The following is a 20,698-nucleotide window of genomic DNA, read 5'->3' as shown; positions in this document are numbered from 1 at the left end:
CTGTTGGATCAGGCCAGTGGCCCATCCAGTCCAACACTCTGTGTCACACAGTGGCCAAAAAAACCCAAGTGCCATCAGGAGGTCCACCAGTGGGGCCAGGACACCAGAAGCCCTCCCACTGTTTCCCCTCCCAAGCACCAAGAATGCAGAGCATCACTGCCCCAGACAGAAGAACCTAAGAGAAGCCCTGTTGGATCAGGCCGGTGGCCCATCCAGTCCAACACTCTGTGTCACACAGGGGCCAAAAAACCCAGGTGCCATCAGGAGATCCATCTAGGGTCAGGACACTAGAAGCCCACCCACTGTTGCCCCGCCCCCCAAGCACCAAGAATACAGAGCATCACTGCCCCAGACAGAGAGTTCCAACAATATGCTGTGGCTAAGAGCCACTGATGGACCTCTGCTCCATATTTTTATCCAAACCCCTCTTGAAGCTGGCTATGCTTGTAGCCGCCGCCACCTTCTGTGGCAGTGAATTCCATGTGTGAATCACTGTTTGGGTGAAGACAGGATGGTGGCCTGGGTGGACTGCTGGTTTGACCAGCGGGGTCACCTGATGTTCTTGTGCCAGCTGTTTCCTCACTTTGTCTTCCTCTTTTCTTTCCAGTGCCCGGTGGATGGGAGACGCACTACAGCTGCTGCTCGGGTGTGGTGGGTTCGCCAGGCTGCCAGGTGGCAAAAGTGAGTGCGGCACTTCCTTACACGGGGGGGAGGGGGGCGTCTGTGTCTCTGCTTCCACGCTGTCAGCTCCGGCAGCTCTCCCAGCCTCGCCGCCCGAGGAGTTTGTAATCGCTCAGGCCGAGGATCGAAGCTGAGACTTGGTGTGTGTGCAAAGCATGATGGCGAGCGGTGCTCCCTCCACGCTGTGGAGCCTTGCGAGCAAAAACTCTGCGTTGCGAGCTGCTGACATTCAAGCGGGGAGCGACTGCATCAGTTCGTTTGCTTTGGGGCCATTTTTCCGGAGTGAAGGCAAAAAATGGTGTGAGCCAGAAGCCAGTTTGGTGTAGTGGTTAAGTGCGCGGACTCTTACCTGGGAGAACAGGGTTTGATTCCCCACTCCTCCACCTGCAGCTGCTGGAATGGCCTTGGGTCAGCCATAGCTCTCTTGTCTGGGAGAACCGGGTTTGAGTCTCCACTCCTCCACTTGCTGCTGCTGGAATGGCCTCAGGTCGGCCATAGCTCTGGTAGCAGTTGTCCTTGAAAGGGCAGCTTCTGGGAGAGGTCTCTGAGCCCCACCCACCTCACAGGGTGTCTGTTGTGGGGGAGGAAGGGAAAGAAGATTGTAGGCCACTCTGAGACTCTGTCCTTGAAAGGGCAGCTTCTGGGAGAAGTCTCTCAGCCCCACCCGCCTCACAGGGTGTCTGTTGATGGGGAGGAAGGGAAAGGAGATTGTAGGCCACTCTGAGACTCTGTCCTTGAAAGGGCAGGTTCTGGGAGAGCTCTCTCAGCTCCACCCACCTCACAGGGTGTCTGTTGTGGGGGAGGAAGGGAAAGAAGATTGTAGGCCACTCTGAGACTCTGTCCTTGAAAGGGCAGCTTCTGGGAGAGGTCTCTCAGCCCCACCCGCCTCACAGGGTATCTGTTGATGGGGAGGAAGGGAAAGGAGATTGTAGGCCACTCTGAGACTCTGTCCTTGAAAGGGCAGCTGCCGTGAGAGCCCTCTCAGCCCCACCCATCTCAGAGGGTGTTTGTTGTGTGGGGGAGAAGATATAGGAGATTGTCAGCCGCTCTGAAAAGGGCGGGGTATAAGTCTGCAGTCTTCTTTCCCCCAGCAACATGTCCACGACGGCCGGAAGGAGAACCTGACGGGCTTTGTGAAGACCTTTGAGAAGCTGCCCAACGCGGAGGGCTATCCGGGCATCTACGCCTTGGACTGTGAAATGGTGAGCGCCCGGGCTTAGGGGGCAGGACTGGGCCGAGGGCACGCAGAAGGTCCCAAGTTCAATCCCCGGCATCCCCGGTCAAAACGAAAGCACCTTTTCCTGTCGGAGAGATGTTGGCAGTCTGAGTAGACAAGACTGACCTTGATGGACTGACAACGTTCCCTCTAAGCTGCAAAGTCCTGTAAGCAAAAATTCTGCTTTGTGAGCTCCTGGCATTCAAGTTGTGAGGGTGACGAAGATGGTGAGGGGTCTGGAGACCAAGTCCTATGAGGAAAGGTTGAAGGAGCTGGGCATGTTTAGCCTGGAGAGGAGGCGGCTAAGAGGTGATATGAGCACCATCTTCAAGGACTTGAAGGGCTGTCATCTAGAGGATGGCATGGAATTGTTTTCTGCGGCCCCAGAAGGTAGGACCAGAACCAACGGGCTGAAATTAAATCAAAAGAGTTTCCAGCTCAACATTAGGAAGAACTTCCTGACCCTTAGAGCGGTTTTAGAGCGGTTCCTCAGTGGAACAGGCTTCCTCAGGAGGTGGTGGGCACTCTTACTTGGAGGTTTTTAAACAGAGGCTAGAGGGCCATCTGACAGCAATGAGGATCCTGTGAATTTGTGGGGAGGTAGTTGTGAGTTTCCTGCATTGTGCAGGGGGTTGGACTGGATGAACCTGGAGGTCCCTTCCAGCTCTAGGATTCTATGATTCTAAGTTTCCACAGGCTTCCTCAGGAGGTGGTGAGCTCTCCTTCCTTGGAGGTTTTTAAACAGAGGCTAGATGGCCATCTCACAGCAATGTTGGATCCTGTGAATTTGCGGGGAGGGGTTTGTGAGTTTCCTGCATTGTGCAGGGGGTTGGACTAGATGACCCTGGAGGTCCCTTCCAGCTCTAGGATTCTAAGTTTCCACAGGCTTCCTCGGGAGGTGGTGGGCTTTCCTTCCTTGGAGGTTTTTAAACAGAGGCTAGATGGCCATCTCACAGCAATGTGGATCCTGTGAATTTGCGGGGAGGGATTTGTGAGTTTCCTGCATTGTGCAGGGGGTTGGACTGGATGACCCTGGAGGTCCCTTCCAGCTCTAGGATTCTAAGTTTCCACAGGCTTCCTCGGGAGGTGGTGGGCTCTCCTTCCTTGGAGGTTTTTAAACAGAGGCTAGATGGCCATCTGACAGCAATGAGGATCCTGTGGAATTTTAGGGGGAGGGGTTCGTGAGTTTCCTGCATTGTGCAGGGGGTTGGACTGGATGACCCTGGAGGTCCCTTGCAACTATGATTCTATGATCCCACGTTAATTATTGTGCTCTGGGGTCATCCTTCCTAAGCTAAGACAAAAAGGTGTGAGCTGGGGGGTAAAAATCTGTGAGCTAGCTCACGCTCACTCAGCTTAGAGCAGGGGTGTCAAAGTCGTTTGATATGAGGGCTGGATCGGACGTAAATGAGACCCTGTTTTGCTGGACCATGTCAGGTTGGGCCAGGCCCTGTGCGTACCTATTTAAGATTAGTTAGCAAAGATACGAACTTTATAAAGGGCACAGACAAAAGCAATTAAATATACATATATATATAAACTTAAAACATGCTTAAAACGTTAGCACTTGTTGGTCTTAAAGGTGCTTTCTTTGTTTCTCTCCCATGGGATCCAGGGAACTGGGCAAAGGAAGCTCTGGCTCTTGCCTTCCTTCCCCAGGGGACTGGGGCGGGAGGAGCCTCAGCCAATAGAAGGAAGAGAGGCTTGGCTCAGTAGCCCTGTTTGCGATTGAGAAGCCTGGAAAAACAAGCTCTCCTCCCCCCTCCTCCCCAAGGGAGGAGCCTCAGCCAATGGAGAAAACAGAGGTTTTTGCTCTGTAGCTCCTGTGCCGTTGAGCAAGCCTGGCAAAGCAAGCCTGTGATGGAGAAGGAAGCAAGGGAGAGGGAGAAGGAAGCAGATGACAGGGAGTTGCACAGGAGCCTGATAGGAGCCCTCTGGGGGCCTGATTCAGCCCCCAGACCACATGTTTGACGCCCCTGGCTTAGAGGGAAAACTGTGAACCAATGGTCTGATTTGGTATGGGGGTCGATGGGGGGCGTGTGAGTCGAACCTTGTGGGATTCTGCCCTTGCTTGGTCCACGTTTCCCCCCCCTGAATAAAAGTTGCAGTCGTTCATCTTGCATTCACCGTTGCTCTTTGGAGTGGCCCAGCTCTGTTGCCCAGCCGCTTGGGGTATCTTTGGACCACCTTTCTAGCCTGGGTCTGCTGCTGGAAGAACTTCTGGGTAGATGCTGCCTTTGAGCTTCAGGGTGCGATAGAAGGCTGGATATAAAAGAAGTTTTGAAAACGATGCCATTCCAGGGTTGTTTTTTTGCAAAGGACGGTGAGTAGGGAGTCCTGGGCCTGCTCCTCTGTCATGCCGCATGCAACTGCCTGTCATTTCCCCCATCTGTTAAAGTACGGGAAATCTGCAGGCTCAGCAGCACACTCTTCAGGCTGGTGTAGCGATTAAGTGCACAGACTCTTATCTGGGAGAACCAGGTTTGATCCCCCACTTCTCCACTTGCAGCTGCTGGAATGGGCCTTGGGTCAGCCATAGCTCTGGCAGAGGTTGTCCTTGAAAGGGCAGCTTCTGGGAGAGGCTCTCTCAGCCCCACCCACCTCACAGGGTGTCTGTTGTGGGGGAGGAAGGGAAAGGAGAGTGTAGGCCACTCTGTCCTTGAAAGGGCAGTTTTTGGGAGAGCTCTCTCAGCCCCACCCGCCTCACAGGGTGTCTGTTGTGGGGGAGGAAGGGAAAGGAGAGTGTAGGCCACTCTGAGACTCTGTCCTTGAAAGGGCAGCTTCTGGGTGAACTCTCTCAGCCCCACCTGCTCACAGGGTGTCTGTTGTGGGGGAGGAAGGGAAAGGAGATTGTAGGCCGCTCTGAGCCTCTGTCCTTGAAAGGGCAGCTTCTGGGAGAGCTCTCTCAGCCCCAACCCGCCTCACAGGGTGTCTGTTGTGGGGGAGGAAGGGAAAGGAGATTGTAGGCCGCTCTGAGCTTCTGTCCTTGAAAGGGCAGCTTCTGGGAGAGCTCTCTCAGCCCCACCGCCTCACAGGGTGTCTGTTGTGGGGGAGGAAGGGAAAGGAGATTGTAGGCACTCTGAGCCTCTGTCCTTGAAAAGGGCAGCTTCTGGGAGAGCTCTCTCAGCCCCACCCGCCTCACAGGGTGTTCTGTTGTGGGGGAGGAAGGGAAAGGAGATTGTAGGCCGCTCTGAGCCCTCTGTCCTTGAAAGGGCAGCTTCTGGGAGAGCTCTCTCAGCCCCACCCGCCTCACAGGGTGTCTGTTGTGGGGGAGGAAGGGAAAGGAGATTGTAGGCCGCTCTGAGCCTCTGTCCCTTGAAAGGGCAGCTTCTGGGAGAGCTCTCTCAGCCCCACCCGCCTCACAGGGTGTCTGTTGTGGGGGAGGAAGGGAAAGGAGATTGTAGGCCGCTCTGAGCTTCTGTCCTTGAAAGGGCAACTTCTGGGAGAGCTCTCTCAGCCCCACCCGCCTCACAGGGTGTCCTGTTGTGGGGGAGGAAGGGGAAAGGAGATTGTAGGCCACTCTGAGCCTCTGTCCTTGAAAGGGCAGCTTCTGGTGAGAGCTCTCTCAGCCCCACCCGCCTCACAGGGTGTCTGTTGTGGGGGGAGAACATATACGAGATTGTAAACCACTCTGAGCCTCTGATTCAGAGAGAATGGTGGGGTATAAAATCTGCAGTCGTCGTCTTCAGGAGGTTTGTAAGCCTCTGTGAAAGTAATAAATAAAAATCAGTTAATTATGTGAAGACCCACATTGAAAACATTCATCTTTTTTTGTAGCAGGAACTCCTTTGCCTATTAGGCCACACACCCCTGAAGTAGCCAGTCCTCCTGGAGCTTGCAGAGCTCTTCGTACAGGGCCTGCTGAAAGCTCCAGGAGGATCGGCTACATCAGGGGGTGGGGGCCTAATAGGCAAAGGAGGTCCTGCTAGAATTCCTTACAGGGGCTCTTCTCACAGGGCCTGCTGTAAGCTCCAGGAGGATTGGCTACATCGGGGGTGTGGCCTAATATGCAAAGGAGGTCCTACTAGAATCCCTCACAGGGCTCTTAGCACAGGGCCTAATGGAAGCTCCAGGAGGATTGGCTACATCAGGGGTGGTGTGGCCTAATAGGCAAAGGAGGTCCTGCTAGAATCCCTCACAGGGTCTTTGTACAGGGCCTACTGTAAGTTCCAGGAGGATTGCCTATATCAGGGGGTGTGGCCTAAGATGCAAAGGAGTTCCTTCTACAAAAAGAGCCCTGCATCTAGACAAGGTAAAAAGAACAATATTTAAAAGCAGATTTAAAAACCCCCCACAAAGGGAAAGAATAGAACAAGAATAGTGGAGCAGTAGAAACTGGAACTGTAAGTGGACTAATAAAAAAAAGGCTAATAAAATTTGTGGCAGGGGACAAGCCAGTTTGGTGTCGTGGTTAAGTGCGCGGACTCTTTTCTGGGAGAAACGGGTTTAATTCCCCACTCCTCTGCCTGCAGTTGCTGGCATGGCCTTGGGTCAGCCATAGCTCTGGCAGAGGTTGTCCTTGAAAGGGCAGCTGCTGTAAGAGCTCTCTCAGCCCCACCCACCTCACAGGGTGTCCGTTGTGGGGGACGGGGAGGGAGGTAAAGGAAATTGTGACCACTCTGAGATTTAGAGTATAGGGCCGGGATATAAATCCAATATCTTCATCATCTTCTCCTTCTTCTCTTCCTTCTCCTCCTCCTCCTTTTCCGTCTCCTCCTCCTTATGCTTCAAACAGGAGATAAGAATAGTTCACACAGTTTCCAGCAATCCATTACAATTGCTGATCTCCAGGTGGGGCCTGGAGGACCTCCCAGAATTAAAAACTGATCTCCCGAATACAGAAATCAGTTCTGTGGGGGGGGGGGGGAGCTTTTTCTGTTGAGACGTCTTCCAAACCCTGCCTCCCAAAACTTTACCCTGAAATCCCCAGGGGTTTCCCAACCATAATTGGCAACCAAGTCAAGGGGCTAGCTGGCTTTGGATCCCTGCTGGACGATGGGCTAGTTTGCTGTCCGGGAATCCAGCCCTGCTTCCTCATTGCGAGAGGTTTCAGCACAGTTAGCAAGACCCCTTTCATTGTGACCATACCTAAGGTTTGGAATGGCTTCAGTGCAGGTCCACCTCCACTGAATTTAAACCCCGCCCTTCACTCGGAATCTCAGAGCTGCTTACAGTCTCCTTCTCTTCTCTTCCCACCGCAGACACTCCAGGGGACATGTGGGGCTGAGAGAACTGCTCTGGAGAGAACAGCTCACTGCATGTGGAGGAGTGGAAAGTCAAACCCAGTTCTCCAGATCAAGTCGACCGCTCTCGGGAGGAGGGGGGATGAGCAGGAATGCACAAGAACGCAGTTCCCACTGGCTCGGCATCAGGGGGGTGTGGCCAAATATGCAAATGAGTTCCTGCTGGGCTTTTTCTGCAAAAAAGCCCTGTGAAACAATGGTGGTGCTAGGGGAGTGTGGCCTAACATGCAAATGAGTTCCTGCTGGGCTTTTTGTAGAAAAAAGCCCCGCATTAAACAATAGTGCCACCAGGGGGTGTGGCCTAATATGCAAATGAGTTCCTGCTGGACTTTTTGTAGGAAAAGCCCCTCGTGGAAACAATAGTGCCATCAGGGGGGGGGTGGCCTAATACGCAAATGAGTTCCTGCTGGGCTTTTTTTTTTTTGTAGAAAAAGCCCCTCGTGAAACAATAGTGCCATTGGGGTGTGGCCTAATATGCAAATGAGTTCCTGCTGGGCTTTTTTTAAGGGAAAAGCCCCGCATGAAACAATAGTGCCATCGGGGTGTGGCCTGATATGCAAATGAGTTCCTGCTGGGCTTTTTGTAGGAAAAAAGCCTCGCATGAAACAATAGTGCCTCCAGGGGGTGTGGCCTAATACGCAAATGAGTTCCCGCTGGTTTTTTTTGTAGAAAAAAAGCTCCGCATGAAACAATAGGTGACATCAGGGGTGTGGCCTAATATGCAAATGAGTTCCTGCTGGGCCTTTTCTTTAAAAATAAAGCCCTGGCCACCCTTCAGCACTACTCCAAGCTGGCTCAAAACTGGTTCCCGTAAGCTCCACAAGGTTTAGAGGGAGGGGAAGGGTTAGTTACAGCACCCGCTGGTTTTCTTTTCCTCTTGCTGGTTTTGTGTTACGGCAGCCCGTTTCTAAACAGCGTGTGCTGCTCTGATTGTTGGAAAGTTGCCCTCTGCGAAGCCGCCAGTCGAGAAAGACCTGGCTGCTCCGAAAGACGTCTGCCGTGACTCTCTCGGCCCTTGGCTTTTTGCCCTTAACTCTTGGCACAGAGGCTCTGGCCTTTCACCTATCTTGATCAATTCTGGACCATGTGGCGTACAATAAGACAGGGGTGGCCAACGGTAGCTTTCAAGATGTTTTTTTTGCCTACAACTCCCATCAGCTTCAGCCGTTGGCCATGCTGGCTGGGGCTGATGGGAGTTGTAGGCAAAAAAAAATCTGGAGAGCTACCGTTGGCCACCCCTGCAATAAGACACTGGATGCAATATGTATGTCCTTGATTAAGACATAAGGGTGTAGAAAAACAGGCCTCAAGAATATCTTTAAACCGTTGTCCGTTCATTACATTTCCTTGAGAGCCAGTTTGGTGTAGTGGTTAAGTGTGCAGGACTCTTATCTGGGAGAACCAGGTTTGATTCCCCACTCCTCCACTTGCACCTGCTGGAATGGCCTTGGGTCAGCCATAGCTCTGGCAGAGGTTGTCCTTGAAAGGGCAGCTTCTGGGAGAGCCCTCTCAGCCCCACCCGCCTCACAGGGTGTCTGTTGTGGGGGAGAAGGGAAAGGAGATTGTAGGCCGCTCTGAAACTCCGTTCTTGATAGGGCAGCTTCTGGGAGAGCTTTCTCAGCCCCACACACCTTACAGGGGGTCTGTGGTGGGGGAGGAAGGGAAAGGAGATTGTAGGCCCGCTCTGGGACACTGCCCTTGAAAAGGCAGCTTCTGGGAGAGCTCTCTCAGCTCCACCTGCCTCACAGGGGGTCTGTTGTGGGGGAGGAAGGGAAAGGAGATTGTAGACCGCTTCTGGGACTCTTTGGAGTGGAGGGCAGGATATAAATCCAATATCTTCTTCTTCTTCTTGTGGCCCAACATTGTACTACTGTTTTATTCTATTCTGTACTATGAGCCAATATGTGTATTTACCTTTCTGATCTCTGAAGAAGACCAGTCTAGGTCGAAACCCATCAGGTCAAGTTGAGTGGGTTCCCATTGTGGTTTTACGATTGTACATCGGATAGAGGCTTACGATGGGCCCTGAAATGGTTTTAGCGTTCTACAATAAATGCGTGTATGTTGGTTTAAGATTTATTTTACAGTTTGTTTTTAATGTTTGGCCCTTTAATTGCATATTAACCTTTCAGGTTTCTTACTCCAGTTTTTGGGTTATGTTTCTTTCCCTTCTTGGTTTTCCATTTTTGCAGTGTTTCACCAAGCAAGGCCTGGAGCCTGACCCGGGGTCACCGTGATCAACTCAGAGCTGAAAGTTGTCTACGACACTTTCGTCAAGCCGGACCGCAAAGTGGTGGACTACAACACAAGGTGAGGGGTGGGGGAGCAGAGGCGCAAAGGGGTCGGCCGCGTCAGTCGGCGTTCAAGCAGCCTCACGCGGGCAGGCCCCGATCCTCCAAGTGGGGTGAGAGCAGAGAAGCCTCAGGAAGCAGGTTTCCAAGAAAGGGACGCCTCCTGCAAAGCTGCCCGTTGTGTCCTCTGCACAAGTTGCTGTGAAACGGCCCTTTTGATTCCTCCCAGCCCAGATCCGGGTCCCAAATAGGAGGGGAAAGAGTGGGCAGGTTGGGTTCCGCTGCCTGGTTGGTCATTCTTAACGTGGGCCCAGTCTGCAAGTAAATCATTTGTACATAAGAACATAAAAGAAGCCATGTTGGATCAGGCCAGTGGCCCATCCAGTCCCACACTCTGTGTCACATAAGAACATAAGAGAAGCCATGTTGGGTCAGGCCAATGGCCCATCCAGTCCAACAGTCTGTGTCACATAAGAACATAAGAGAAGCCATGTTGGATCAGGCCAGTGGCCCATCCAGTCCAACACTCTGTGTTCACATAAGAACATAAAAGAAGCCATGTTGGATCAGGCCAGTGGCCCATCCAGTCCAACACTCTGTGTCACATAAGAACATAAGAGAAGCCATGTTGTATCAGGCCAGTGGCCCATCCAGTCCAACACTCTGTGTCACATAAGAACATAAGAGAAGCCATGTTGTATCAGGCCAATGGCCCATCCAGTCCAACACTCTGTGTCACATAAGAACATAAAAGAAGCCATGTTGGATCAGGCCAGTGGCCCATCCAGTCCAACACTCTGTGTCACATAAGAACTTAAGAGAAGCCATGTTGGATCAGGCCAATGGCCCATCCAGTCCAACACTCTGTATCACATAAGAACAGAAGAGAAGCCATGTTGGATCAGGCCAGTGGCCCATCCAATCCAACACTCTGTGTCACATAAGAACATAAGAGAAGCCATGTTGGATCAGGCCAATGGCCCATCCAGTCCAACACTCTGTGTCACATAAGAACATAAAAGAAGCCATGTTGGATCAGGCCAGTGGCCCATCCAGTCCAACATTCTGTGTCACATAAGAACAGAAGAGAAGCCATGTTGGATCAGGCCAGTGGCCATCCAGTCCAACACTCTGTGTCACACAGTGCCCAAAAATCCCAGGTGCCATCAGGAGGTCCATCAGTGGGGCCAGGACACTAGAAGCCCTCCCACTGTTGCCCCCCCAAGCACCAAGAATACTGAGCATCACTGCCCCAGACAGAGGGTTCCAACAATACACAGTGGCTAATAGCCACTGATGGACCTCTGTTCCAGAAGTTTATCCAATCCCCTCTTGAAGCTGTATATGCTTATAGCCGCCACCACCTCCTGTTTGAACTGTGCCTCTGCAGTAGAAGTTTCGGTATCCATAACCCAAGGAGCTTCGTGGCACGGAGTGGTAAAGCTGCAGTCCAAGTTCTGCTCACGACCTAAGCTTGATCTTGGCGGAAGCTGGCTTCAAGTAGCCAGCTCGAGGTTGACTCAGCCTTCCATCCTTCTGAGGTTGGTAAAATGAGTACCCAACTTGCCGGGGGGAAAGCGTAGATGACTGGGGAAGGCAATGGCAAAAAAAGAGTAAAGGTAGTCCCCTGTGCAAGCACCAGTCATTTCCAATTCTGGGGTGATGTTGCATCACGACGTTTTCATGGCAGACTTTTTACGGGGTGGTTTGCCATTGGCTTCCCCAGTTTTTTACACTTCCCCCCAACAAGCTGGGTACTCCTTTGACCGACCTCGGGAAGGATGGAAGGCTGAGTCAGCCTCGAGCTGGCTACCTGAACCCAGCTTCCCACCGGGATCGAACTCGGGTTGTGAGAAAAGTGTTTGACTGCAGTACTGCAGCTTTACCGCTCTGCACCATGGGGCTCTTGCTCTGGGGACTACCTTTACCTTTTTGTCCATAACCCAGGCTACGAAGCCAGCGTTCTCAGGGCGACCTCCATTGCCCTTTACTCAGTTCAAAGCATCTTTCAGTTCCATATGTTGTCTGCTGAGTACATCCTGTGCTAAAACGCAGAAGCGTCTTTAATACCAAGTCTCCCTCTCCCCACCGGCAGATTCTCAGGTGTGACGGAGGCGGATCTGGAGGAACACGACGATAACGCTGCGAGATGTCCAGGCGGTGCTTTTGAACATGTTCAGTGCGGACACCATCCTCATAGGGCACAGCTTGGAGAGCGACTTGTTTGCACTAAAGGTAACAGGAAGAAGCACTTTCCTCTGTCTGGGTGCCCTAGGTAGGGGTTGTAGGCACTGTGACTGGAGGGGGAAAAGGTTTCATGAGACACTTGGCTGGCTAAAATATACCCTTTCAAGCCAAAGAAGTTGGCCATCCCTGAATGAAGTGGGGCAGCCCTTCCAAGTCCTCGCCTCTTCCGAAAGTTACTGGGCCTCAGAAACCTCAGGGAGCCAGTTTGGTGTAGTGGTTAAGTGAGCAGACTTTTATCTGGGAGAACCAGGTTTGATTCCCCCACTCCTCCACTTGCACCTGCTGGAATGGCCTTGGGTCAGCCAGAGCTCTGGCAGAGGTTGTCCTTGAAAGGGCAGCTTCTGGGGGGAGCTCTCTCAGCCCCACCCGCCTCACAGGGTGTCTGCTGTGGGGGAGGGAGGGAAAGGAGATTGTAGGCCGCTCTGAGACTGTCCTGGAAAGGGTAGCTTCTGGGAGAGCTCTCTCAGCCCCATCCGCCTCACAGGGTGTCTGCTGTGGGGGAGAAGGGAAAGGAGATTGTAGGCCGCTCTGAGACTCTGTCCTTGAAAGGGCAGCTGCTGTGAGAGTCCTCTCAGCCCCACCCGCCTCACAGGGTGTCTGTTGTGGGGGAGGGAGGGAAAGGAGATTTTAGGCTGCTCTGAGACTGTCCTTGAAAGGGCAGCTTCTGGGAGAGCTCTCTCAGCCCCACCCACCTCACAGGGTGTCTGTTATGCGGGAGGAAGGGTAAGGAGATTGTGGGCTGCTCTGAGACTCTGTCCTTGAAAGGACAGCTTCTGGAAGAGCCCTATCAGCCCCACCCACCTCACAGGTTGTCTGTTGCGGGAGGAGAAGACATAGGAGATTGTAAGCCGCTTTGAGTCTCTGATTCAGAGAGAAGGGCGAGGTATAAATCTGCAGTCGTCGTCGTCTTCTCAAGTGAGTTCTGGAGTGTAGAAGTGACCAGGGGTGTGTTTTTGCCTTCCCTCCGCCAGCTCCTCCACAGCACGGTGGTGGACACAGCGGTCGTCTTTCCCCATCGGCTGGGCTTGCCTTACAAGCGGGCGCTGCGCACCTTAATGGCCGACCACCTGAAGCGCATCATTCAGGACAGTGGTGAGAACTGGGGAGAGGGAAAAGGGTGGCGGGGGGGCTGCCCCCTAATGCCCCTGCATCTCCCTTCAATTGTAAAAAGACCCATATTGTCAGGACTTCCCTCTTAATGCATGCTGGTGGTGGCCGAACTTGCTTAACGTAAGAGCCCCATTGAAAGAAATGTCGGATGTTTGAGAGCTACAAGACTTGAACAAATATTACACATGCATTTTTATTTAAACTCTTAATATGTTTCACAGAAAGTTAAAATGCATAAAGATGCATTTTACAACTCCACAATGCTAAGAAGAGACTTATGAAAACACAAAAGTGGGAATAATAGTCCCTATAAGACCAGCACAGGGAAAGGAAACACACGTACCATATAAATCACTGACCACCATTTGTATAATTATGGATCTCTCTTTGCCTTGACCCCGAAGTTAATAAATACAGCTCCTACAAGAACTAAGAAACAAAGGGAGGACTGTGTGCCATCCCTCTTTGATTCCGTCGCTCCTTTCAGTGGCTCCCCTGGCTCTTGCACTCATTCTAGGTCTTTCGGTGACCTCTGGTGGTGGTGGTGAAGAGCTTGCAAGTCTGCCTGTTTCCCCCTCCTTCCTCGCTTGGCACAGATGTAGGAAATAGTCACCTACCTATGGGTCAGCACTCAGAGGTGGACTAAGCTCCCAATGCGAAGCATGCTTACTTGAGAGTAAAGCTGCATTAAGTTCTTCCTCCTCTTCTTCCTCCTCCCTCCTCTTCCTCTTTCCTCCTCTTCTTCTTCCTCCTCCTCCTTCTTCCTCTTCTTCTTCCTCTAATTTTTCCTCTTCTTCCTCTTTGCCTCTACCTCTTCCTCCTCTTCTTCTTCTTCCTCCTCTTCTTCCTCTTTTTCTTCCTCCTCTTCTTCCTCCTCCTCTTCCTCCTCTTCTTCTACCTCTTCTTCCCCCTCTTCTTCCTCCTCCTCCTCCTCTTTCTCCTCCTCTTCTTCTTCCTCCTCCTCCTCTTTCCTCTTCTTCCTCTTCTTCCTCCTCTTCTTCCTCTTTTCCTCTACCTGTTCTTCCTCCTCTTCTTCCTCTTCTTCCTCCTCTTCTTCCTCCTCCTCTTCCTCCTCCTCTTCTTCCTCCTCCTCCTCCTCCGAGGGAGGTGGAGCGAGTGTTTCGCAGGGCTGGAGCTCATTAATTTTGATTACTGTGGCATTTTTAGCTTTCCCCTGCCAGTAACCCTCTTGGTCTTGCGTGGAATATCGCATCCATTCCTCTCCACTAGACTGTTTAAAGTTTTGGTGGTCTTGCTAAATACCGCAGGCACCAAACTGACTCCCTACAGCACGTAGCGGTGTTTAACTGTACCCTTTGCTCTCTAATTTGTTTGTTTTGCAAAATTCATATCTCATTTTTCTGCTCTTGCTTTACTGGTATATGTGTGTGTGGGGGGGGCGGGTAGAATGCTATAGATATGAATGCTTTGGAAGGGTTTTCTTTAAAATTAAGGCTTGGGGCTTCCAGCGAAGGGTAGAAACGAGTAGTGTAGCATGACCCTTCTGCTCTCCTTCTCCCCCCCCCCATATTGGCCCCGTGGGAGGATTTGTCCCATATGTCTGTCACACTGAAAGCGGCCCAATGTCAGAAAGCCAGCCCTCTCTGATAGGAAGATAATTTCTTCTCCCCTTTGAGCAGGGGAGCTGTCACGGAGGGCAGCACACAATAAGAACATAAGAGAAGCCATGTTGGATCAGGCCAATGGCCCATCCAGTCCCACACTCTGTGTCACACAGTGGCCAAAAAACCCCAGGTGCCATCAGGAGGTCCACCAGTGGGGCCAGGACACTAGAAGCCCTCCCACTGTGGCCCCCAGGCACCAAGAATACAGAGCATCACTGCCCCCAAACCCTAAGAACATAAGAGAAGCCATGTTGGATCAGGCCAATGGCCCATCCAGTCCAACACTTTGTGTCACACAGTGGCCAAAAACCCCCCAAGTGCCATCAGGAGGTCCACCAGTGGGGCTAGAAGCCCTTCCACTGTGCCCCCCCAAGCATAAGAATACAGAGCATCGCTGCCCCATAGAGAGAGTTCCAACAATATGCCGTGGCTAATAGCCACTGATGGACCTCTGCTCCATATTTTTATCCAATCCCCTCTTGAAGCTGGCTGTGCTTGTAGCCGCCGCCACCTCCTGTGGCAGTGAATTCCACATGTTAATCACCCTTTGGGTGAAGAAGGACTTCCTTTTATCCATTCTAACCCGACTGCTCAGCAATTTCATTGAATGCCCACGAGTTCTTGTATTGTGAGAAAGGGAGAAAAGTCCTTCTTTCTCTACCTTCTCTATCCCGTGCATCATCTCGTAAACCTTATCATGTCACCCTGCAGTCGACCCTCTATCATGTCACCCCACAGTCAATACTTATTCCCCAGTTTAAGAATCTGCTTGCCTCAAGGCATCCGTTGCTCACCCCAGGCGAGCTAATTTCTCATTTCTTGTGTGTTTTGTTTTTTTGCCAGTGGAAGGTCACGACTCCAGCGAGGACGCCGGAGCCTGCATGGAGCTGATGATCTGGAAAATCAAAGAGGATGCGAAAGTGAAGCGATGACCTTGCCCCCCCTCCCCTTCTCCCCCCCCCCCATTTCTCCTTCCCGGCTTTGGCACAGTGCAATAAAAAGCCTCCAGAGAAGCCCACCTGTGTTCCTGCGGTGGGTGTCTCTCTGCCTTCCCCCCTCTGCCTTCGGAGGAATTCCCGGGCATCTGGAAGGAGCTGCTACTGACACGGTGACAGGGCACCCACCCTCTCTGGGCACACAGGCCGGGACTTGAGACTCCCCCCATGTCCGCGTGGCCCAGCTCGCAGCTGGGCTCTACAGCACTGTTTCCCCTTGTTATTTATGGACATGAAACGAAGCCTTCTAATTGAATTTCTGCCAGTCCGCAGCCCGATACTTCCGCGAGAGTCGGCCACGGCGCTGAGCCCGCCAGGGATGTGGGTAAAGGGGAGTTCCCTCAGGGCGGGGGGGAGGGGGCCCGATCTGCACAGAGGGCTGCAGGAGTGAGGTCCGGGACCAGCCACCGTTGGCCGTCGTGCCTCTCTCGGAAGCGGGGTTATACGTCAGTCGGGGGACATCGAACCACGGAAGGCAGAGTCTTGCGAATCCTTTGCTGTATACGGGGCACTGACAAGGGGGGGGGTGGGGGGGCGGGGCATGTGTGTGTGATAAAGAACGAACCCTCATAGGCTCCACCAGCATCATTTCTCTGCCCGGTGCCTCATTCGAGCTCCGGGTTCGGGAAAGAGTGGAAGGCAGGGCTTTTTTTTTGTAGCTGGAGCTCCTTTGCGTGTTAGGCCACACACCCCTGATGCAGCCGATCCTCCCGAGAGCTTACGGGGCCTACTGTAAGCTTGGGGGATTGGCTAAATCAGGGGGGCGTGGCCTAATATGCAAAGGAGTTCCTGCTGCAAAAAAAAGCCCTGCATACAGTAGGGATGAGGCTGAATTTTGTAGGCAGTCTAGTTCAGTGTGAATAGCCTCGCGGGGGGGGGGGTGTTAATTTCTCCGGAGCTTTTTTTGGAGCAGGAACTCCTTTGCATGTTAGGCCACGCCCCCCTGATGCATCCGATCCTCCCGAGAGCTCACGGGGCTCTCCGTACAGGGCCTACTGTAAGCTCCAGGAGGATTGACGACATCGGGGGGGGGGGTGCGGCCTAATATGCAGAAGAGCTCTTGCTACAAAAAAAAGGCCCTGGTGGATGGAGAAGCCGCCTGCGCGCCCCGTCCTAGGGGTGGAACGACCTTCCCCCCTCGGGCTTGGTCCCAGCAGTCATATCGACACTGGTTGGGCAGGAAGGTTGCGCTCAGAGGCTGGTGGGGGGGCGGTGTTGCGCCACAGAGAGCGGAAAGACGCAGCTAGGCCCCGTCCCCTTGTCTCGTCTATTAACCATTCAGTCTGTTCTCTCCGCCTCCGCCCAAAGGGTCAGCCTTCCAGCCATCGGCATGTGCAGTTCATGGGCTGGCAATGCAAGCGTGGGCGAACGTCCTCATTTTCTCAAGAAGAGCGGGGGCGGGGAGCGCTCTGTGGGCACGACACTCCCAAGCAAATTTTATTTAAAAACTTGAATCGCCTCCCCCCTCCCCAAAGTCGGCGGCTTAGCTGCCTTCAGCTCCCCAGGACCCCGGCAGGGCCTGCCTACCAAACCGTTGAGTAGGATTTCTTCCTAACTGGCGTTTTAGTAGGCACTGCCTCTTTACGGGCACGTGCAGGCCGTCAACTCGTCAATTTCCGCCAGATTGAAAACCTCTGTAGTTTTTGCTTTCTCACCCGTGTCGAAGGAACAAAATTTGAGTCCGCTGGCAGCTCGAAGGCCAACGAAGCCTGATTCCGGGTGTCCGAAGAAGCGTGTGCGCACGCAAATGCTCATTCCCAGAATAAAACTTGGTTCGTCTTAAAGGTGCCGCCGGACCCGAACTTTTTGTTGCTTCGAACCAATACGGCTATGCGCCCGAATGCCCTGAAGGAACTTAGGATGTGCAAAGACGCTATGTAACGGGAGCTGCATGTAAGTTTGGGAGGGCGCGTGTTGGGGCTCTTAGGGCAGGGATGGCCAACGGGAGCTCTCCAGATGTTTTTTTGCCTACAACTCTCATCAGCCCCAGCCGGCTTGGCCAATAGCTGGGGCTGATGGGAGCTGTAGGCAAAAAACATCTGGAGAGCTACCGTCGGCCACCCCTGTCTTAGGGGAAAGGGGGCAGCGGACACGTCCGGCTGCAAGCTTGGTGGAAACCGTTCCCAAAATCAGCTTGCAGCCAGATCTGCTCAGCTGCAAGCCCCAAGGGAACATCTTTGACGGCTGTCCCTTGTGGGCGTTTACTTCGCGGGCTGCCCTCCTTAGCATCTGTGTTCCGTTGTCCCGTAGCATTATAATCAGGGCTCTTTTTTTGAACTAGGAACTCCTTTGCAAATTAGGCCACACCTTCCTGATGTAGCGTAATCCTCCAGGAGCTTACAAGGCTCTTAGTCCAGGGCCTGCTGTAAGCTCCAGGAGGATTGGCTACATCAGGGGGGTGTGGCCTAATAGGCAAAGGAGGTCCTGCTAGAATTCCTTACAGGGCTCTTAGTCCAGGGCCTGCTGTAAGCTCCAGGAGGATTGGCTACATCAGGACGGTGTGCTGCAAAAAAAAGCCCCGGTTATAATGTTTCCTGAAACGGCACTCTGAGAGGCAACCATCTCATCCAGCACTACAGGTCTTCGTCCTTCCTCCTCCCTGGGGAGGGGATGTGGGGGTGAGACAAGGTTTGGCACCAGGAATGCTTCGCTGCCCTGGGCCGTTCCGCCGTCACACTCCCAAGACCGTCCTTGGCACATGAGACCAGTCAGAACGAGGTCCAGGGTTGTGTGAAGGGTTTTAGCAGGCGCTCCTTTGCATATTGGGCCACACCCACCGATGTAGCCAATCCTCCAAGAGCTTCCAGGGCTCTTAGATCAGGGCCTACTGTAAGCACCAGGAGGATTGGCTACAGCAGGGGGGCGTGGCCTGATATGCAAAGGAGTTCCTGCTACAAAAAAGAAAAAGCCCTGGTTGAGTGCATTGGGGGTGCGATTCCTTCCCCTCCCTTGACCCACGTCCCACGGGCACTAGCTGTTTTCGTATTGCTTTTTTACTGGGGATCTCAACCAGATAGCGGGTAGAATTTTACCCAGAGCAGTGCGCGGACACAGACGCAGATGGGCAGTACGGATCCTTGGCATTGGCATCTTCCGTTGTCGGCGCGGGAGCCGGACTAAGGAAAATGCCCCACAGGTGACCTCGTTTACCGTTCCCGCGCTCAGCATCTGCAGAGTCTGTTTTTGTACCGTCTTAAGTGTCCGGTAGTTTGCGCCACCTTGGGCGTTCAGGGAACGGTTGCTCAGCGAGACAGGCACGGCTCCTCTGCCGGAGAAGGGCCTGGCCATGCCTTCCCTCAGGACACCGATTCCCCGCACAGCAGGAATAACCGTTTTTCTGACGCACTCCTTGAAACTTGGCCGCAAGGGTGAAGTGTGCAGGGCTGCGCAACCTGAGAGACGCTCTTATCTCCCGGTGCCTGAAGGCTGGTTTTTTTCTCAAGCGAGCCCTTTTTGGCACCAACCTCCCCCTTCCCCTTTACAGCTTCCCCTTTACGGTCCCACCCAGAGCTCCTCCCCACCCTCTACCCTGCGGGCTGTTCAACACTGGACGGGAGTGATAATGAAGCCCTGTAGACATTGTACATAGCGACTGTGCACCTGTTTAACACTATTTTGTAAATCTTTCTAATAAAAACAAAATCCCAGACGAGTCGTCGTGATTGGGAGAGGCAAAAGGACCTCAGAAACCCTTTTTGGTGCATGTACTGGAGTCCTGTACAGGCCAGATATTACACGTTTGACACCATTTGGTTTTTCTGCGTCAGAATTGGGGGGGGAGGGGTCAGTGGGAGGGATCTCTCATTTTAAGCCCCGCTGTCTGTAGGTGGCAAGATTTCGAGGGTGAAAGAGTGCCCAAAGGGAAGATTTTTAGAGGTTTAAAAAAAAACACACGTTTGATTCGCTGGATTTATTTACTTTAGATTTATATGCCACCCACTTCGCAAGCGGACTCTGTGCGGCTAACAGTAATAATAAAAAACAATTTGCGTTACAATTATAAAAGAACAGGTCCAGAGGAGGGCGATGAAGATGGTGGGGGGTCTGGAGACCAAGTCCTATGAAGAAAGGTTGAAGGGGCTGGGCCTGTTTAGCCTGGAGAGGAGGCGGCTGAGAGGTGATAGGATCACCGTCTTCAAGTCCTTGAAGGGCTGTCCTGTAGAGGATGGTGTGGAATTGTTTTCTGTGGCCCCAGAAGGTAGGACCAGAACCAACGGGTTGAAATTAAATCAACAGAGTTTCTGGCTCAACGTTAGGAAGAACGTCCTGACCGTTAGAGCTGTTCCTCAATGGAACAGGCTTCCTCCTTGGGAGGTGGTGGGCTCTCCTTCCTTGGAGGTTTTTAGACAGAGGCTAGATGGCCATCTGACAGCAGTGCGGATCCTGTGCATTTAGGGGGAGGTGTTTGTGAGTTTCCTGCATTGTGCAGGGGGTTGGGCTAGATGACCCTAGAGGTCCCTTCCAACTTGGTGATTCTATGATTCTAAGAATAAAAACCAAACAATTAAAAAAACTAAATATTTGGTGCTATAAGAAAGATTTTATAGCATAGGCAGTTTATCAATATCTCAGTTCTGTGTTCCATTGTTACTCTATTAGCGGCCTTACAGATGATATCACTCAGCAAGATAGTGGCAGCCTCCTCCCACATTAGTTGTTGTAGGCCTGTCAAAAGAGTTCAGTTCTGCAGGCCCTGCGGAATTGGGAGAGGTCCTGCGGGGCTCTCGTGGCCTCTGGGAGAGCATTCCATAACATCGGGGCTGCCACAGAGAAGGCCCTGGCCCGTGTAGAGTTTAGTCTGGCCTCTCTTGGTCCGGGGATGGATAACAGATGTTGACTTCCTGAACGCAGTGCTCTTCTTGGGCATATATGGGGAAAGGGGTCCCTTAGATAGGCAGGTCCTCGGCCATATAGGGCTTTGAAGTGAATTTGGTACACAATAGGCAGCCAGTGCAGCTCTTTTAGCACCGGTTGAATGTGCTCCCATCGAGAGAGCCCCATTAACATTTTAGTGTAATGAATAAAAGGTAGTTTGGTGATATTAGTCCACCTTTCTCACTGGGGTCTACAGGCAGATTACAAGAACAAAAAAAAAAGTTTTAACGGGATTAGACAGATTCATGGAGGAGAGGTTTATCAGTGGCTACTAGCTATGGGGAAGCTCCACATTCAGAGGCAGTCAACTTCCGAATCCCAGTGCCGGGAGGCAACATCAGGAGAAGGCCTCAGCCTCTGTGCCCTGTGGTTGGCCCTCCAGAGGAACTGGTTGGCTGCTTTGTCAGACAAAATG

The 20,698-nt window shown here is 52.6% G+C and overlaps 1 protein-coding gene across 1 annotated transcript in view; it reads left to right on the top strand.

Annotated features, from left to right (window-relative positions):
* Nucleotides 1-15,371, top strand: part of REXO1 (RNA exonuclease 1 homolog) — a 64,811-nt gene extending 49,440 nt beyond the window's left edge. Inside the window, 8 exon segments of the mRNA XM_060233125.1 lie at nucleotides 608-681; nucleotides 1,773-1,883; nucleotides 9,333-9,359; nucleotides 9,362-9,450; nucleotides 11,527-11,557; nucleotides 11,559-11,666; nucleotides 12,650-12,770; nucleotides 15,257-15,371. Coding sequence (XP_060089108.1) covers nucleotides 608-681; nucleotides 1,773-1,883; nucleotides 9,333-9,359; nucleotides 9,362-9,450; nucleotides 11,527-11,557; nucleotides 11,559-11,666; nucleotides 12,650-12,770; nucleotides 15,257-15,345 — 650 coding nt within the window. The 3' untranslated portion in view covers nucleotides 15,346-15,371.
* The last annotated feature ends 5,327 nt before the right edge of the window (nucleotides 15,372-20,698 follow it).

The sequence above is a fragment of the Heteronotia binoei genome, chromosome 2 (genome assembly GCF_032191835.1).
Source record: "Heteronotia binoei isolate CCM8104 ecotype False Entrance Well chromosome 2, APGP_CSIRO_Hbin_v1, whole genome shotgun sequence".
Classification (NCBI taxonomy): Eukaryota; Metazoa; Chordata; class Lepidosauria; order Squamata; family Gekkonidae; genus Heteronotia; species Heteronotia binoei.
The sequence above is the reverse complement of the archived record's forward strand: the minus strand, read 5'-3'. Positions and strand labels throughout refer to the sequence as shown.